The sequence below is a fragment of the Platichthys flesus genome, chromosome 17, assembly GCF_949316205.1.
Source record: "Platichthys flesus chromosome 17, fPlaFle2.1, whole genome shotgun sequence".
In the NCBI taxonomy this organism is placed as follows: domain Eukaryota; kingdom Metazoa; phylum Chordata; class Actinopteri; order Pleuronectiformes; family Pleuronectidae; genus Platichthys; species Platichthys flesus.
Window position 1 is genome coordinate 12,154,788 of NC_084961.1, and position 16,242 is coordinate 12,171,029.

General features: G+C 44.8%; 2 protein-coding genes across 2 annotated transcripts; both read right to left on the reverse strand.

Moving 5' to 3' along the window:
* Window positions 1-1,649: 1,649 nt before the first annotated feature.
* Window positions 1,650-4,015, reverse strand: LOC133972386 (homeobox protein Hox-A2a). The gene is made up of 2 exons (XM_062409814.1): window positions 3,309-4,015; window positions 1,650-2,703 (listed from the first exon to the last, which is right to left on the reverse strand). Exons 1-2 carry the CDS (start codon window positions 3,670-3,672, stop codon window positions 1,979-1,981), a joined length of 1,089 nt encoding a protein of 362 aa, XP_062265798.1. The 5' UTR covers window positions 3,673-4,015; the 3' UTR covers window positions 1,650-1,978.
* Window positions 4,016-7,089: 3,074 nt separating this feature from the next.
* On the reverse strand, window positions 7,090-14,103 carry hoxa3a (homeobox A3a). Its single transcript, XM_062409813.1, has 3 exons — window positions 13,721-14,103; window positions 11,309-11,888; window positions 7,090-8,882 (listed from the first exon to the last, which is right to left on the reverse strand). The coding sequence occupies exons 2-3, from the start codon at window positions 11,769-11,771 to the stop codon at window positions 8,098-8,100; spliced, it is 1,248 nt and encodes a 415-aa protein (XP_062265797.1). The 5' UTR covers window positions 11,772-11,888; window positions 13,721-14,103; the 3' UTR covers window positions 7,090-8,097.
* Between the last annotated feature and the right edge of the window lie 2,139 nt (window positions 14,104-16,242).

Below are 16,242 nucleotides of genomic sequence, written 5' to 3' on the forward strand. Positions count from 1 at the left end.
AGGACCCACTGTCTCGCTTGTCTCTGTGTGCAAACTTCGCCAGGGCCTTGCCATGGAGCTCTCTTGGCTCTTTGTGTGAGCACATGGGCGCAGAATAGGCGCGCTGTCTCGGAATGATTAGGTTATGCCGGCCCTTGTGGTTGTAGTCAAGCAGTGCATGGTGCAGGAGCAACCCCCTCTTTTTACCCCTATATACCCCACTCCTTAGACACACATACACAGCTGCCTGGACCCACACACTCCACTTGCCCATAAAATATAGACTAACGTTCAGCCAGTCGATGGTCTGTTTATGGCTTCTAGATTATTCAATAAACCGCTGGACGCAGGGAGTTTATGAATTTGCGCACGTATGGATGAGTTTGTAAATCGATCGGTGCATGTAGGCCATGTGTCGCAACCGGTGGTTTTTCTTGTTCTTTCTCACACACACACACACAGAGTGGAAAACACTATTAAGTAAAACTGTACATGGGCTAATAACTGATTCCAATAAGTCAACTCAAGCGCAATACAATAGGGCAAGAGCATTCATAATCCTATATTGAACTCTAAGATAACTTAACACTAACTGAGGCCAATAGTGTTGGTAAGTCCCCTAAAGAAATGGAATCTCTTAAGATAAAGTATAAGCCAAAAGTAATGATCCTCACTCAAGTTAAGTGAACTATTCTCAGTGAATCTCATCCAGTCTGTTTTGACTCGGATATAGTTTTACGCACGGGCTAAAGAGTTGCAGCCTCATAACCCGAGCGGTGCTGCTACTGGTGCCGCTGTCGCCGAGCCAGGAGCCGTGTTTAAACAAGCTATAAAAATGAATTATTACCAAACGCACGCAGAGACTCAGCCCCTTTTAGCGCAGGAATTGGGGAGTCCCATATGAAAATGTAAGTGGGGTTTTATTTGTGCACATTACGCCACAATTGGTCTCCTTAATGTCCGCCTCATTCATGCCACGGAGTGATTTATGAGCTCCTGAAGGCAAACATGGCTCCGGTATTCGCCTGCAACATGCACACAATGTTAAGAGCCCTGTCATGCTGAAGATCCGTGCTGGCGCTATATGCATTTTTTTTTTTTATGCCTAAAGTTTGAGGATGAACTCTGAAATAATTTGTATCAGTTTGCTAATAAACGGCATAACGATTACTTGACTGTTGTGAAAAACAAAAAAATCTTTTCAAAAGTAATCTAACTTTTAACCAATTATAAGCATCAATAATGTTCCAATTAACATTAATTAATGTAGATATTGTATAGTAATTTTACTGATAATCAATTAAAAAAGTTCAGCTCCAAAGTTTCGAAATAAGAAAATATACTCTTTGTGGTCCTTTCATGAAGAGGAAGAGTATTCTATCTATCACTTCACAAAATTAATATAACTGGAAATTAAATTATACAATAAAGGTACAATTCAGACGAGTGTTTGTCTTCACATCTCAGTGCGGCGCCCGACTATTTATATTCATTGCCAACCTGTTGTTAGAATTTGCATATCGTCTCTATCTTCCTGTGCCCTACTTCTTTTATTTTGCATATTATTATTTTTTTTTCTACATGAATAATTCAAATAGTCGACAAGTATTCAGCCTGTGAATAGAAAAAGAAATGACTCAGAAAACACCAGAGAGAGAAAAGGATCGTAGCAAGTTAATTGTATTCTAACAAAAATATCCAAGACGTTGGAAGCTATACAAAAATAAAAATGAGCAGGTTCCATAGGCCTAATATTGTAATATTATTCACATACACTCATAATTTCCATTCCAAGAGATCATTTTGATATGGTAATTACAAGCCACATTGGAGTAGAGCTACTTCAGTGATTCAATTTCATCCTTACCTTGAATTAATCGCCAGTCAAATATCAACAGAATAAATGTGCCGCATATACAAATAACATCAGAGTTTATACCATCGTAGCCTGATATTTAATGTCCCAAGAGAAAGGAAAATCAAAGTTATTGTGATTGGTTTAATAGTTCAGATGCTGCAGGTCGATTGTAGTTAGGGACTCCGAGAAAAAAAAGAAGCTGTCCGTTGAAATGTCCACGGGGCTGTCCAGAGACTCTGACAGGCTCGGCGAGGCCGCGTCGGAGAGCTGCAGGCAGGAATCCGAGGAGAAAGGCTGAAAGTCGTGTATAGAAACATCCAGGGCCGGGGGACTGTCGCCATTGTCCGGGCCAGATGCAGAGCCGGGGCCCATTGTTGACATACAGCCCGGAACAGTGGGTGACGGGTTGGGAAAATGTTTCAGATTTTTGTCATTGCTGTTCAGCGACGCAGCAGCAAAGCCCATGGCCTCTCCATTGTGGAGCTGTTGCGCGGAGCCGAGGGAGTTGTTCTGAAAGGAGCAGGTATCTCTCTCCAGCAGGGCCCCGCTCCGCTCGTACAGGGGGGCCTCGTCCTCCTCGTCGCTGTGGATGCCATCCTCGGCGCCCGGCCCTTTCCCCTCCCCGTTGTGGTTCTCCTTGCTCTGGGTCTGCCGCTTGTGCTTCATGCGCCGGTTCTGGAACCAGACTTTAACCTGCCTCTCGGTCAGGTCCAGCAGCGCCGCTATCTCCACCCTCCTCGGCCGGCAAAGATACTTGTTGAAGTGGAACTCCTTCTCAAGCTCCAGCAGCTGGGTGTTGGTGTACGCCGTCCTCAGCCGACGAGAGCCCCCTCCTCCCCCGGCGCTCTCAACGATCTCAGGCGAGCCTGGAAAACAAGCACCATGATAGCAAGGGATTAATACGCAGGGCACAACAGTTGCATAACCTCCGCCAGCGGCCGTGAAACTAGCACCGAGGCTTTCTGAAAACCACGAGAGAGAGTGTGGCTCATGCACTATGCTGCAGCAAAATGGCCGCTGGAGCTACTGACCCAATCTCATAAACCTGTTCACCCTTTATCTTAAAATCACCCCTACGTAGAGAGATACCCATCAGATAGTTTTACGCATAAAATAATGTTCAGCGTGAAGCAAACACGGTGCGATATAAAAGCAGTGAGGTCCAGGCTGGTGTGGGATACTAATGAATGCTCCAGCTGCCCTCCTCGGCAACGGCACTCCATCACTCTTCATTACTGTCACACATCAAAACTCTGCTACGACTCTGGGAATAAATCATCTCGCATCAGCCAAACTTTACCCAAAACTTTCTTTCTCCATTCATACACAATACTACAATGGCCATAAATCTCTCAAAACGGAACCATTCGAGCTGTATTTGTTGTTGTGTTTTTAAGAAAAGGGCCTAGGGGCTAAAACGTAGCAACAGATAGTAAACAGTAAAGTAGAAAGTGCTGCAGAAATCACCCACCTTTTGGGGAAAAGCACACGGGTCCATTGGAAAGGGTGGTCGCGGTGGAGGTGGGCAGGTGGTTCCTCTTGGAGGCTTTCTTCTCCCGCATCCAAGGGTACTCCGGGGGTAAGGAGGCGGTGGGCAGCTGACTGCATCCGTCGGGGCTGTGTCTGGGCCGGCCGTGCCGCGGATGGCTGCCCGGGTTCAGGCTGGGAATGGTCTGCTCAAAGGGAGGAGGAATCAGTGTCGGGCGTGAAAGCGTCGAGCTCTTGATTGATGAACTTTGAAATGAATCAGCGACAGGGGGGAAAGATGTCAGGCACTCAGCAAGCGACGGCTGACTATTGATAAAACCGCTCTCTCGCTCGAATTCGTAATTCATCTCCGCTCCCTGAGAGCCGAGGAAAGTTTGCACGCGTATTTTTATAAATGTTGCGGCTCAGCGAGGACGCGGAAGAAAAAATCATTAAAAAATCTCGTGGTGGTTCTTTTTTCTATATCACTGATTACGGCCGTATGGGGACCGAGCTACTATTAAACTATTGAATTCATGGAGACAAGGTTGAAATTGGACCGAATTGCCTGTCACATGATTACCTCTGCCCAATGACAATTTGGGGTTTAATCAAAAGAAGCCAGTGTCTGCCTGATTGATCCAAAAGCTCGGATGAAGAACGCCTCGCTCAGCTGGGAGACGACTGTTTTTATTTACATCTTTGTCCGCTCAGTTTATCCTCCTCTCTGCCCCTCCAGTCCAGTCCACTAAGCGACAAAATGTGTGTTTTTAAGAATGGCTGACGCTCACTATTACAGGGAAGGAGCCCAGCCTAGGGTGCGCGGATTCGTGCACTCCTCTTTCTCGTATTGTTTGAGGATGTCAGTGGAGAACGCCCCCACCACACTCACAGACACACAGACACACACAGACACACTAACACACACACGGTTCACGCCAGTAGCTATTCATATAGGCAAGAGGCAGGCTCCAGGGGTGAAAAAGCAACAAACCCCAAAAAACTGATATTGAGACTTCTCGACAGAAACAAACCCCAAACAACCCAGCCCTGCGCAGTGAGTGTGGTCTCCACCATAGCTGTGATTCTTTAGAGGTGCATTATAATGAAATATGCTGCGCATCCTTCGACATGTGTTGCAATAAAACGCCCATCCATTAAGTTAACACTGACGGATATGACAACGTTCAGGCCATTTCATCCCCTGACAGCAGTTCAACGTTTACAAACAGTGCAGGGGAACTTAGCAGCAGATACACACTCATTCAAACGTTCGCTTTAATAATCACTGTTGTTGTATCACAGGCTGGGGTGTTCTGTCTCGGTTGTTAAGATGTAATATTAAAACATAGGTGTTTTTCGTTTACTCCCCATGAGCTCGGATTTTTTAAAGGAGGTCATGCGCGCCCTTGTTTGCGCACATTCCCCAAAAGGCTAGGATCAAACACACAGGAACTCTTTGTTTTGTGATTGCAATAGTTGCAAGGTTTTCCACCAGCAAGATGTCATCATTATTTCTTTCTTTCTAACATCATCTTAATATTTTTTTAATTTTTGCATTTTCGCCTTGAAAGGGAAAAATCCAAAGGTAACAGCAGAGGTGTTTTCTGGAACCTCAGCGGCTGCAATACAGAGAGAGGCTTCCCACTGTATTACCAGTATCTGCTATACACCTGGTATTGCAACTATAAGCAAACACCAACACGTTTATGATCGACCGTGCACAACGAGTACATTTACATTGTTAAATGGAATTGTTATTGAATGGCTCTTCCCCGCAGCGTTTGTTTTTATAGCTCTTCCCGAATAATCTGTGAAAGCCATATTTGGGATGTTATTCGTCAAGCAGCACATGTTGTATTTTCATAAAGCATTAACAAAAATACATGGCTTGGTAAGTAAGAGGAGAGAGGAAGAGGAGAAGTGGTAGGCCTCTCTCTCAGTTTGTTGCTTATATACCAAACAAAGAGTCCTGGAAGCCTGTGCGCGATCAATCTTACTCGCCAAAAGGTCTGACAGCTCGGTGCCCTCACAACACATTTAAGGCTTCTAACTCTCCCCCGGATCAAATGCAGCCAGGAAGCGGCGAGAAACACTGGCCACTCAGATTAGAACCAGTTTCTGTTCGCAGTTAAAGCCGGGGCTGTCGCTGGAGGGATGTTTTAATAGATAAATAAGCTCCACAAGATGCGACCATTTTCTTTTTTGGGGGGGAGGTGATAATGCGCCATCGGTGAGTACAGGGTGACGCTTCTCCACCTGGCTTTTATCTTCGAATTCTGACTTGGTATTTACACAATATGTTATTCGTCGTTTCGGTGGACGTGCAGGTTTGTGCACGGAGCAGACGGCGTGGTGAGGGATATAGCTGCTAGGGGGAGAGATGGATGGCTTTTTTGGAATTACGCACAGGCTTTGTGTGAAAGGAGAGGAGTGGGTGGCGGCTTTTAGTGGACCCCAGCCTGTCCTACACACTTGTCTTTTACAGCAGGAGTGATTTAGGAGCACTTTCCCACGGATAGAAATGCAATGAAAGAAAAACATATACTTGCTTTGGTTAAAACGCGGTGTGACTGCCCTACCTGCGTAAATGGCGCATATGGGTCAAATCAGTGCCTTGCTGTGAATACGTGTGTGTGCGTGTGCGTGTATTCCTCAGTGTGTGTGTGTGAGTGTGATGGATGCCGAAATACTCAGGGCATCAGTTTTTTTTTTTCCTGCTTTGACACACCATGGTTCAATTGTTCTAGGTTTCCCTGCTAACCATATGTCAGGGTTAGTGTGTCCATGTCCTCTTATATCAATCAGACCTGTGCTGGAAATTGGTTCTTGTTGAAAAAATCAGTGAGAACAAATAATACTGCACACATAAATACATTTTGTAGTCATTAAAACTGAACATGGCACAAAAGGTTTTTTAGCTCATTTGAGAAGAATGGCAGAAACCCCTGCGTAAAACCACCGAAAATTAAATTCCCCAGCAAATCTAAATGATATTACAACAACAATAGAAGATGTTTGTCTCCAAGTGGGTCTGGACTGGGGAATTCCTCAATATTATGAAATGGCTGCAAATCATAAAAAGAAGTCTACATTCTATAAATTGATGGCAATTTCTACACAGCCTTTCATTTCATTAAATTGCACAAATGAATATATCGTACAGGTTTTTATTTTTCCACCAATTTCCTTTGCTGTAACCATCCTGGATTCTTTCTTTTTAACGTTGTCATCTGAAAATCTGTGGAGTAATGAGACCAATAACACCCGCCATGATTCCAGTCCAGCCCGTTTATCGCCATGCCCGCATTTGACTGACTGCATATATCAGGGAATTATTTTTCAAACGACTTCTCATTTAGCTTGTTGTCTTCTTGCAGGATCTCCAGAAGGGCCCGGCCGATATTTTTCTTTTATTATAATGGATGTGCCCACGCAGATGAGAGGAGGGGAGAGGGCCACCCGAGTTTCTCCACGTCGAATCAAGAGGATAGAAAAAAACATTTGAGTAGCTTTTCTCAGCAGCTATCTGTTTTTTTTGTAGAATATCGAATGTTAATTATGGCAAATAATTCCAATCCTTATTTTTTGTGCGTAAATAGTAAATAAAGATAGATTGTCGTATTTAATTTATTATTATAATTATTAGCATTATTATCCTAAATGTATTTTTGCTTTTCTGTTGTAATCTTTTATACCAGGATGAAATTCTTAACAATAATAAAACGTAATGATGTCAAAAGAAGAGTTGTATTCCTGATTTATTTTTTCGAGACCCTGCTTTGTTTTCGAATTTGTGATGGGATGCGTTTGAACTGAAAACTGAATGATATGCTACAATTATATTTCAATTCTTTTTATTCATTTCTTCGAACGGGAGCAGCATGGAATGTATGACATCGAAAAGAAAATTGATGATGGTCTGTTCCTTTTTTTCTTCAATAAAGAAACTGCTAACGTGTGTCCCTTCTCCATCCACACTTATTGCATGACTGATTGATTTTACATTGGTGGAGAAAACAAAATACCTCCTCGAAGAAAAGAAAAATGGAAACATAGGCTATAATACCAACATGGTGCTGCTGCTGCTGCTGCTGCTGGGGAGCTGCAGACTACACGTAGAGGGCCGACACGCTAATATCCAGCAACCTTCTCCCCACACAAAGATTGCAGGGGGGGGTCAAATAATACTAAAGGACTCTTATCTTAACACCAAACAAAATAAATAACATTAGAAAAAGTCCAATAGAACTAAACAAAAGCAAGGGGGCTGCGTTTAAGCTCATGACCCTTGATTTTTTTTTCTTCTTGAAAATGTGTTTCCCTCATAATCCGAGCTCGTGGCTCCTGAAGGATCCTTTCACAAGTGCAACAAAATGCAAAACACAATTCTTCAACTGCGGATAAATAAAAAAACACGGACAAATTCACATTAAAAATGAATAACATACGTTCATAATACCCTGTTTGCGTTTCAGCATTAAAAATAAGATGTAAAAAAAACAAAAGAAGATTAAATAGGCCTATGCATATACTGTGCCCCCCTCCCTCCCGCTCTAGAGTCCTACAGCCCAGATAAAGGTCTTTGAAAGACAATGACACGAGCAAATAGAGGAAAAAATCCAAGCAAGTCGCGATTATTCATCCTACGCTACTTCACACATCAAAACTATAGAAAACATAAACAAAAGCGGAGAGGAGGCGGAAGCCGTGATGGAGGCGCAGAAACAAAGCGGTAATGTGTCTGTAGGTGGGTAAGACAATGGGGCGGAGTGATCCGAGCTGCGCCACCGCTACAGATGCGTCAGCTTGGGCGCTTCCTGGATTCTTCCCTGAGAGTAGTGCGGCGTTAGGTCTGTGTACGTCGGTGTCGGATCACACACTCCGTGGTGCTGACTGTTGTGACCCATTGTGATTGCTCCATTGTAGTCCATGTTTGTGGACGGCGGGTGCGAGAGGTGGGTCAGACCGAAAACGGAGGCCCCGGAGTTGGGCATAGACTCGATGTAGCCTCCGCCGACATAAACGGGGCTGCCCTGCATGTGCGTCCCGTAGTTGCCATTGCCTTGGAGAGGATGCGCGTCATACTCGGGCGTGGCCGAGTCGGTCCCGGGATACCTCTTCTGGGAGGGCGGGCAGTTGCTGAGGGAGCTGTTCAAAGGAGGGGGGTATGACGTGGCCATACCGTACGCGTTCTGGTGCGGTTTATTGTAAGACGTCGGTGACTGGGATTCATAAGGAACACTGTTTACAAGAGAATGCATAGAGTTGAGGTATCCTCCACCGCCGGAGGCCGGGCCCACGGGGCTCCGCGGGGACTGTCCGCCAGGGGAAGGCATCATCCCCACGCCCTTCTGATCCTTCTTGTATTTCATCCTGCGGTTCTGGAACCAGATTTTGATCTGTCTCTCGGTGAGGTTGAGCAGGTTCGCCATCTCCACCCTCCGGGGTCTGCAAAGGTACCGGTTGAAGTGGAACTCCTTCTCCAGCTCCACTAGCTGGGCGCTGGTGTAAGCTGTCCGGGCCCTCTTCGACGCCGCTGACCCTGGGGGACTCTTGTCTCCGGGGCAACTCTCCACTGTCAGGGAGGAGGAGAGGAGGGTGTCATTCAGTAATCCATTACACACAGAGAGCGATAGAGAGAGAGAGAGAGAGGTACAGAGGTAGAGACAGGAGAGTGAGAGTGAAACCAATATCGTGTGACAACACGCACACAGCTGATAACAAACCTCTCCACCATCAAGAGGGGTGGGGAACACTACTAGATAAATATGTGTTCCAGTACTGCGCATGTGTGTGCGCGCGCCTGAAATACATCACAACATTTTGACAAATCTATAACCCCCCTGCTAAGCACTAAGGGTTATCATCAGGGCTCCGTGAGACAATTAACAATCAATGCATGCACACGTCACCAGTTACAGCAAAGCACACAAAGTAAAGGGTAGTGAGTCAGGGCTGGTTCTGGTGCCAGGTATCCTCAGATTTCCTAAATAAAACATTTTGACCCCCATCTTCCCCCGTAGTCGCACAGCGAGCACACGCGTAATGCAAACACAAGCATTATGTATTCCTCGGGGTGTATGAAGCAGCTCGCCTTGCCCTCGCTGATAAGCCTCTCCTTCCAAGAGGGCTGGAGCTTGGCTGCAGAATAGCAAGGTGTTGGTCTATTTACCGCCGTGGCAGACGGCCAACACTTAATAAATTTCCCTACCTGTCTCCCAGACCTGGAGCAAGAGGAATGCAGGAGACACATCCTGACCTCATGTTACAGAGATAAAGGAGTTAGCACGTGGCATTAGGGATTCCCATGTACTGTGCGCAGGGCTATCACTGCTAACGAAAATGATTATTGCAATAAAATCTGAATTTAAAGGCTATAGCTATAATTTATAAGAGAGGCTGATGTGTACTAAGTGCACGATTAACGTTGATTTCCATAAATGTCAGCACCCCAACGTGTTGTTAAAGCTAATAAAAACACTTTCCCAGACATAAATCACAGCGACACCGCTTCGCATCCATCATGACTGTAGAGAAGAATCTGTAAGTTACCATAAGAAGTGAGTGTCTCTGAATCTATTGTTTGTATGTAGATAACCAGAAATAAGTACCCCCCCCCCCCCCCCCCCCGATGTTTACGAAGTTTGTGTATGCGTGCGTGAAACATGAAAGGTATCACTTTTCGAATCGTAAAAATGTGTGAAAACACCATTCCATAATAAAAATTGCCATATTGTGTCAATATACATGTAATATGGAAATGAGCATATCTGAATCTTAGGTTAGCTCCATTCTGACCCGAATATTTTATGCAAATGTGCGCAAAGGAGCTTTTACGCATGTCGGCACAACACTGTGATGTCAACACCTAATCACATACGTTCCCTAAACGGGAGCCTTGGATTAGGAAAAATTTAAAATGTGACACTCTGCTTTGCATTTGGAACGAAAAATACAAAATTGGGAATTTAGCATCTCTTAAATTAAAAAATGAACTCCACACCCTGACCCACCAAGTTTTCCTCTCGTCAAAACAGCAGCATGGGGCTTGTATTTGTATAAACGAGCTTCAAACGTGCGTAAAGTGCTTTCCATAAATGTTAGCACTTTCACCGGTTGTTAAAAACTAATGAAAACGCCTTTCCAAACATAAATCAAAATGAAGACACGCCACCTCATTGCTACTGTGCATTACCTGTCTCACGTAGCCTACAATTACTTCCTTAATTTAACTGTTATCCTCAAGATTTATGAAAAAAAGGTCATAAGCACCTCTAATTTCTTATCTCGGTTCTGTGTAAATAAACACCCCCCCTCCCCAACAAACCGCCACCCTCTGAACCACAGAGCCTCCCACTAATAAAACAGCAGGACAAACCGAACAACTGTTGTGCGTGTTTGTTTGTCGTCTCTCCGGGAACATTATGTGATCAGTGGAGATGCGTGTTTACAGTAGGGACAGGTCAGATGCAGGGCACGCAGACAACAAGCGCTGGAATCTACTTCCAACGTGGAGGCACGTGATTCCACCCAGGAGACAATTTAAAGTCTGTGCTGTCACTTTGGAGAATAAGATATAAGGTTAATAAGACTATATAAGATTTGAAGAAAGAAAAAAAAACCTTTAAACAAAGTGGATGTGAATACAATAGAGTCAACACTTGTATGTGATATGAGGTGCTGATTACACTCCGTGGGCCTTTTCGTCTGAATAATTGAGTTGCCCCCAGAATTAATACAGATTATATAAATGCAATATAGTAAAACAATGACCTCTCTGACTCTGGCACAGAAATTAAATAACCTGCTGATGTCTTGTAGGGATTTGCCCATCCCTCCCTCCTAACCCCTCACCTGCTCAGCCACCCACACTCTATGTAACGTGTGCTCCATACACAACATTTCTGTAACTTTGCGGTCAGAGGCTATCAAGTTGTGTGTGTGTGTGTGTGTGTGTGTGTGTGTGTGTGTAAGTAGCAGCAGTGTTTAGGTTCCAGGTACCTGAACTGGTGCTACCGCTGGGTTTCTGCTTGGTGTTCTGTCGGGACTCCTTCATCCAGGGGAAGATCTGTTTGCCTCGCGCGTTGGTGGTCGGTGAGTCGTTCTTGGCACCGGGCTGGCTGGACCCGTTGCTCGCGTTTTGGCTGATGGCCCCGGGGGATTGGGAGGGAGGGGGCGGACCTGACACCGGCACCTGCGGTTGATTGCTTTCGGGATGGACCTGGGACTGCGCCGCCTGAATGGCTGTGGTCCTGTCGCAGCCCTCCGCCATCTCCCCCGGCTTCTGCAGCGCCACGGAGCCGTCAGGAGACTGCAGGGAGCAGGCAGGTCGATGGTACTCACTTTCCACATGAGAGGCCCGGGGATATTGGACCTGATTGGCATCATAACTGAAGCCATTTGCGCTTTGATATGGGTAGCCACTGTAAATTGCGGAGCTGTCGTAGTAGGTTGCCTTTTGCATCTCGCCGTTTCCCAATATTTATTTCAGAAACTGACAGGGTCTTGACACCCGTGTAGAATAACATTGGCACCCCGTGGTCACGTGACGCCTCTCCGCCAATGGCCTCCTCGGGTGAACCTAGGGTTACAAGAAGCACTGTGAGGAGAAGAAATGGTGGCGATCCATCTTACTTTTCAATACAAGGCTGACACGGGAGACTATGGAGGCAAGATAGGGCCAACAGTCCTGTAGACTATTACCGTTTACCTTATGGCTTACACGGGGCACAAAGGCACGAACTAACCTTGCATTACCATCTGTGCCGAACAACATTAAAACAAAAACCTTTTTGAAAAGAATTTTATATTGCTAAATCAATGTGAGGATCTAACAAGAAACTGCATGACATTTTAAACCTATGATACCATTAAGAATAAAACAGTTACAGCATGGAGAAAAGGGCTTTAAGTGCAACAAGGGGGGGCTGCAGGGAAAGCTTGTTAGTGGGTTACCACACAGAAAAATAATATTTCTGGTACATTGTTATTCTACCAACAGGGCTGTCAACACTGGATCTAGTTTCCTTGTAGCAGCTGAAAACATCCCCCGTGTCCCGCAAACGTTTCAGCGCATTTCAGTTTTTTTCACCATGAGTTAAAAAATAGCCTTCTTCAGTGAACAGCCAACTGGCACAAACCAAAAACAACCGCATTCTCTCTTTCTCTTTTTTCTTTTGTTTTCGTTTCTTTCTTGTTCTGTCTCCCTTTACGTGGCGCAAGATAAATGGAAAGGGCCACGAGGAAACCTGAAAAACCGGGCGGGTATCCGTGCATCTCCATGACCAGACTGTGAACTTTTTCCTCGCAGGCCCGGTAGTAATGGCTGCTGTCGGTGCCGCCTGGGCAGCGGCCCGTCGCGGTGATATATGGGGGGGGGTCAGTGAGCCGGCACGGCAAGGCTCTGCTCGGGGGGAGAGACCAGGCCACCGGTTCCAAGGCGCATGGAGACGCGAGGACGGCACACCCAGAGTCTGCTGCTGAAGCACCGTAACTCACGCAGGCAACCACGGGGATCCACCTCAGACAGATTATTGGCGATACTTTAAACCATAGTCGACGCAGCAGGTTACTTTCTAAATAATGTGACGTTACTAATGAAATATGAGAATAGTTCATGTTTACCTCATTTAAAAATAGTCAAATACAAGGCGTCATTAGAGTAAAATAATAGTAATGATAAGAACAATAATAATTATGTGCAAAATTAGGAGAGAAAGTCAAAAATTTCCAGTTTAAAAAATATAAATTTGCTGTTATATAAAGCAATATAAACTATTAAACAAAATTAAAACTTATTGCAACGTATTAAATAAACTTCATTTTTTTAGCTCTTGACACTAAAAGGCCCTACTGTTGAGTCTGATAGTACAAATCTGAGCACAACATTAACGACGTTTGTTTGTAGGATGATATAAAACTATAACTTCTTCTTTATTTCACAGTCCAAGTGTATGTGAGAATAATATTCTATATACATAAGGACTCTGAGGGCATTTAATAAACTGAGCTCAAAGAAGTCATAGGAAACCGTCGAGCACCATTGGGGTTTTGCATGGGAGCAAAACAAGAAGCAAATCAGTAGAAAAATGAGCCCTGGGCGCAACTAAACCGCAGAATGAAAGAAGGTGTCTTCACCGTCCCATGACCTGGAAAAGATATCAGAAAGCTCTGCGGTGAATATCTCCAGACGCGCCATGGCGATAGTCATAAAATGAAAAGAGAAAGAGAGACAAAAGACAGACTTGAGCTGTGTGCGCGCAGCTCTCTGCTCCACGCTGGAGAAATCTGGCTGCCTGACTGTGTGTGTGAACTCTTCCTGAACCGAGATCTAAGTCATACGGTGATAAATCACCGCACGACACACAAACTCCGCCATTTACAACCGAAGGAGCCTATTTCTGGCCTGCTTACCTTATCCTCTGACGACGAATGCACAGCAGCGAGCAATACTTTCTCATTCAGCGACGAAATCGATCAAAGCAGTAATCCAGGGGAAAAAGTTTAAAAGGCAGGGCTGACTGGGTGAAGCAGCAGCAGCAGCAGACTGCGCCCTGCCATGCACCAGGCATTAGCAGCCACAACAAAAAAAGGGAAGAGCAGAGAGAAACCCCTTTCCTCTTTTTCCTTTTCTTTTTTTCCCTCTCCTTACTCGACGTGGATGGGTAAACCGAGATTACGAAAGCAGGCGTGAGCAGTCGGGTCAGCGAGATAAGAGTTATCTGGCCCCAGGATTGAATTTATCGTCATGCTATAGAGCAATGGCCAGGGCTTCATACCAATATTAAAGGCAGCCAGGGCTGTGCTGGGCTATGTGATCCTTCACCAGTACCATGCAGACACCAGTGAACTGCCCCGAACCAGAGCGTCACCATAGACAAGAAAAATTATGCAAATGAAGTAGCGCCTTGGAAAGCCAGTTCAAATCAAGTGGCTGCCTCTCCTCCTCCCCCAACCAAATGAGGTAGTGTGTCAAGAAAAAACATATCGGTGCTTATAGCATGGAAGTCCGTCCCCAAAGTGTTTTAAATCAGTTTTTCTTATTATTTACCCCGCGTCCTGCAGCTGGAATTATGAGCCCAGTGGATGAGACGTTGGAGAGACGGGAGAATACAAAGGAATAAGCAGGCGCTGACCGTGCTGCATTTTCATTTGCATGGAGCATAAAGGGCTTCTATCAACAGCTTAATCATTAACCCGCAGATTTTGCATTTATTCCTCAAATCCAAAAGCACAAGCTATAGGACGCTCTCGTAGTGTTCATCCCCTGTGCCCTGTGTCCCACTGTCTGCATGGCTTCTCGTGTGGAGAATACAACTTTTATCTGTATATATCTTTTTTAGATATGAGAAAGCACAACAACCTCAGATCATGTCCGTGTTCGAAGTATATCAAGGGAAAACCCCCACGAGGAGCAGGGTGTGAGAAATGGGAAGAAGTTTCATCACCAAGAGGCAAAGCGGGGGACATGCAGCCAGGAGCAGGGGAGAAGAGAGCCGGCAGCTGAGGGAATCCCTCTGCATGGCGAGGCGGCCTTTAACAGCCAAAAGGGAAAAAAAATCAAAGAAGGAAAAAAATTAGATTTATGTCCTCTCAGCTTCCTGAGGCTGTAAACAAGTCCAGAGCTGCAGCTTCTCGGCTGCTTTCAAGGCACAATTTAAAACAAGGTAGAACACATGCACGGACGGCGTGGGAGGGTGAGTGGGACAAAAATCCACGCGTGAGGATTTTTTTTTTAGCCAACTCGGCTTTTTCTTTTCCCAACCAGAGCAGTCAACATTGTATAATTATTTACTTCTTTGTGTTTTCCTAAAATGCTGATTCGCCTCTCTCTTTAATTTAGCCCTGAGCAGGAGGTTAAATGTCAGTGAGTTGGTGGTTTGTTGCTGCATCTGCTGTGCGTAATAATACAAAAAAAAAACGACGTGGGGAAAAAAAGAAATCTCAAATGCCGATGAAAGACACAAACATTTTCTAAACTTCAGTGGAGTAAACTAGCGGCCACAAGCAGATGGCTTTCACAGAAAGTAGTTTTTGAAGGGAGCGAGGCAGCGCTCCAAGAGCTGCGATTCCCCTCGTCACTTTTATAGTGACAAATTACACCACAAAGACAAGTGGAGGAGAAGGAATTATTGCGCACGGCCTGGTCATATCGCTGCTGCAAGGAAACGCTACAAGCACGCGCCGCCTCTCTGAGAGCTGCTGTGGGCGTGTGGGGTACTTATTAGAAATTGAATAAGGATATCACCATTGAGCATTCATAACACAAATCAATAAAGATATATGGACTTACCGAAGGCGGCTCAAGGTGTCTCGGAGACCTTGCGATGGCCTGAATTCACTCGGCTGGATTTCTGCAATGAGGAGTAGAAGAAAACATCATTGTTTAAAACGTATTTTGTCAATTATAGCATTGTGAATATTATTTTCAATCAAGCGATCCTTGTATATGCCGAGGTATACATTGTAGATATAAATAGTGAAGCTGATGTTATTGTGCGTAAATGTTCGGGCCCTGCATGTGTTTAAATGGTGCACAAAGAGAAGAGCTAAATCTGATCAAATTCGTTGCATGCATTATTAAAATTGCATTGTAATTTGATCAAATTTTCTGTTTAACAATACGCTGCATGATTGTAATAAAAACATTTGAAGCTTATTGAAACCATAACATCTAAATTCCTCAAATATCACCCAGATTAATTCCATCCATAAAAAACACGAGATCATGAAATACTAATGAACAAAACGCATGAGTTAAAGCCTTATATGAAGACTATTCTGGGACAAGAACAACATCTCGGCCAAGCATTGCGGCACTATCACTAAAACATAAAAATGGGTCCATGCAAATAACGAGTTTGTTGTTTCCCTGCTGGCTGCTGAGCATTTTCCCCACAAACTGATCGAATAGTCATTAGCTCTCGCGCACCATC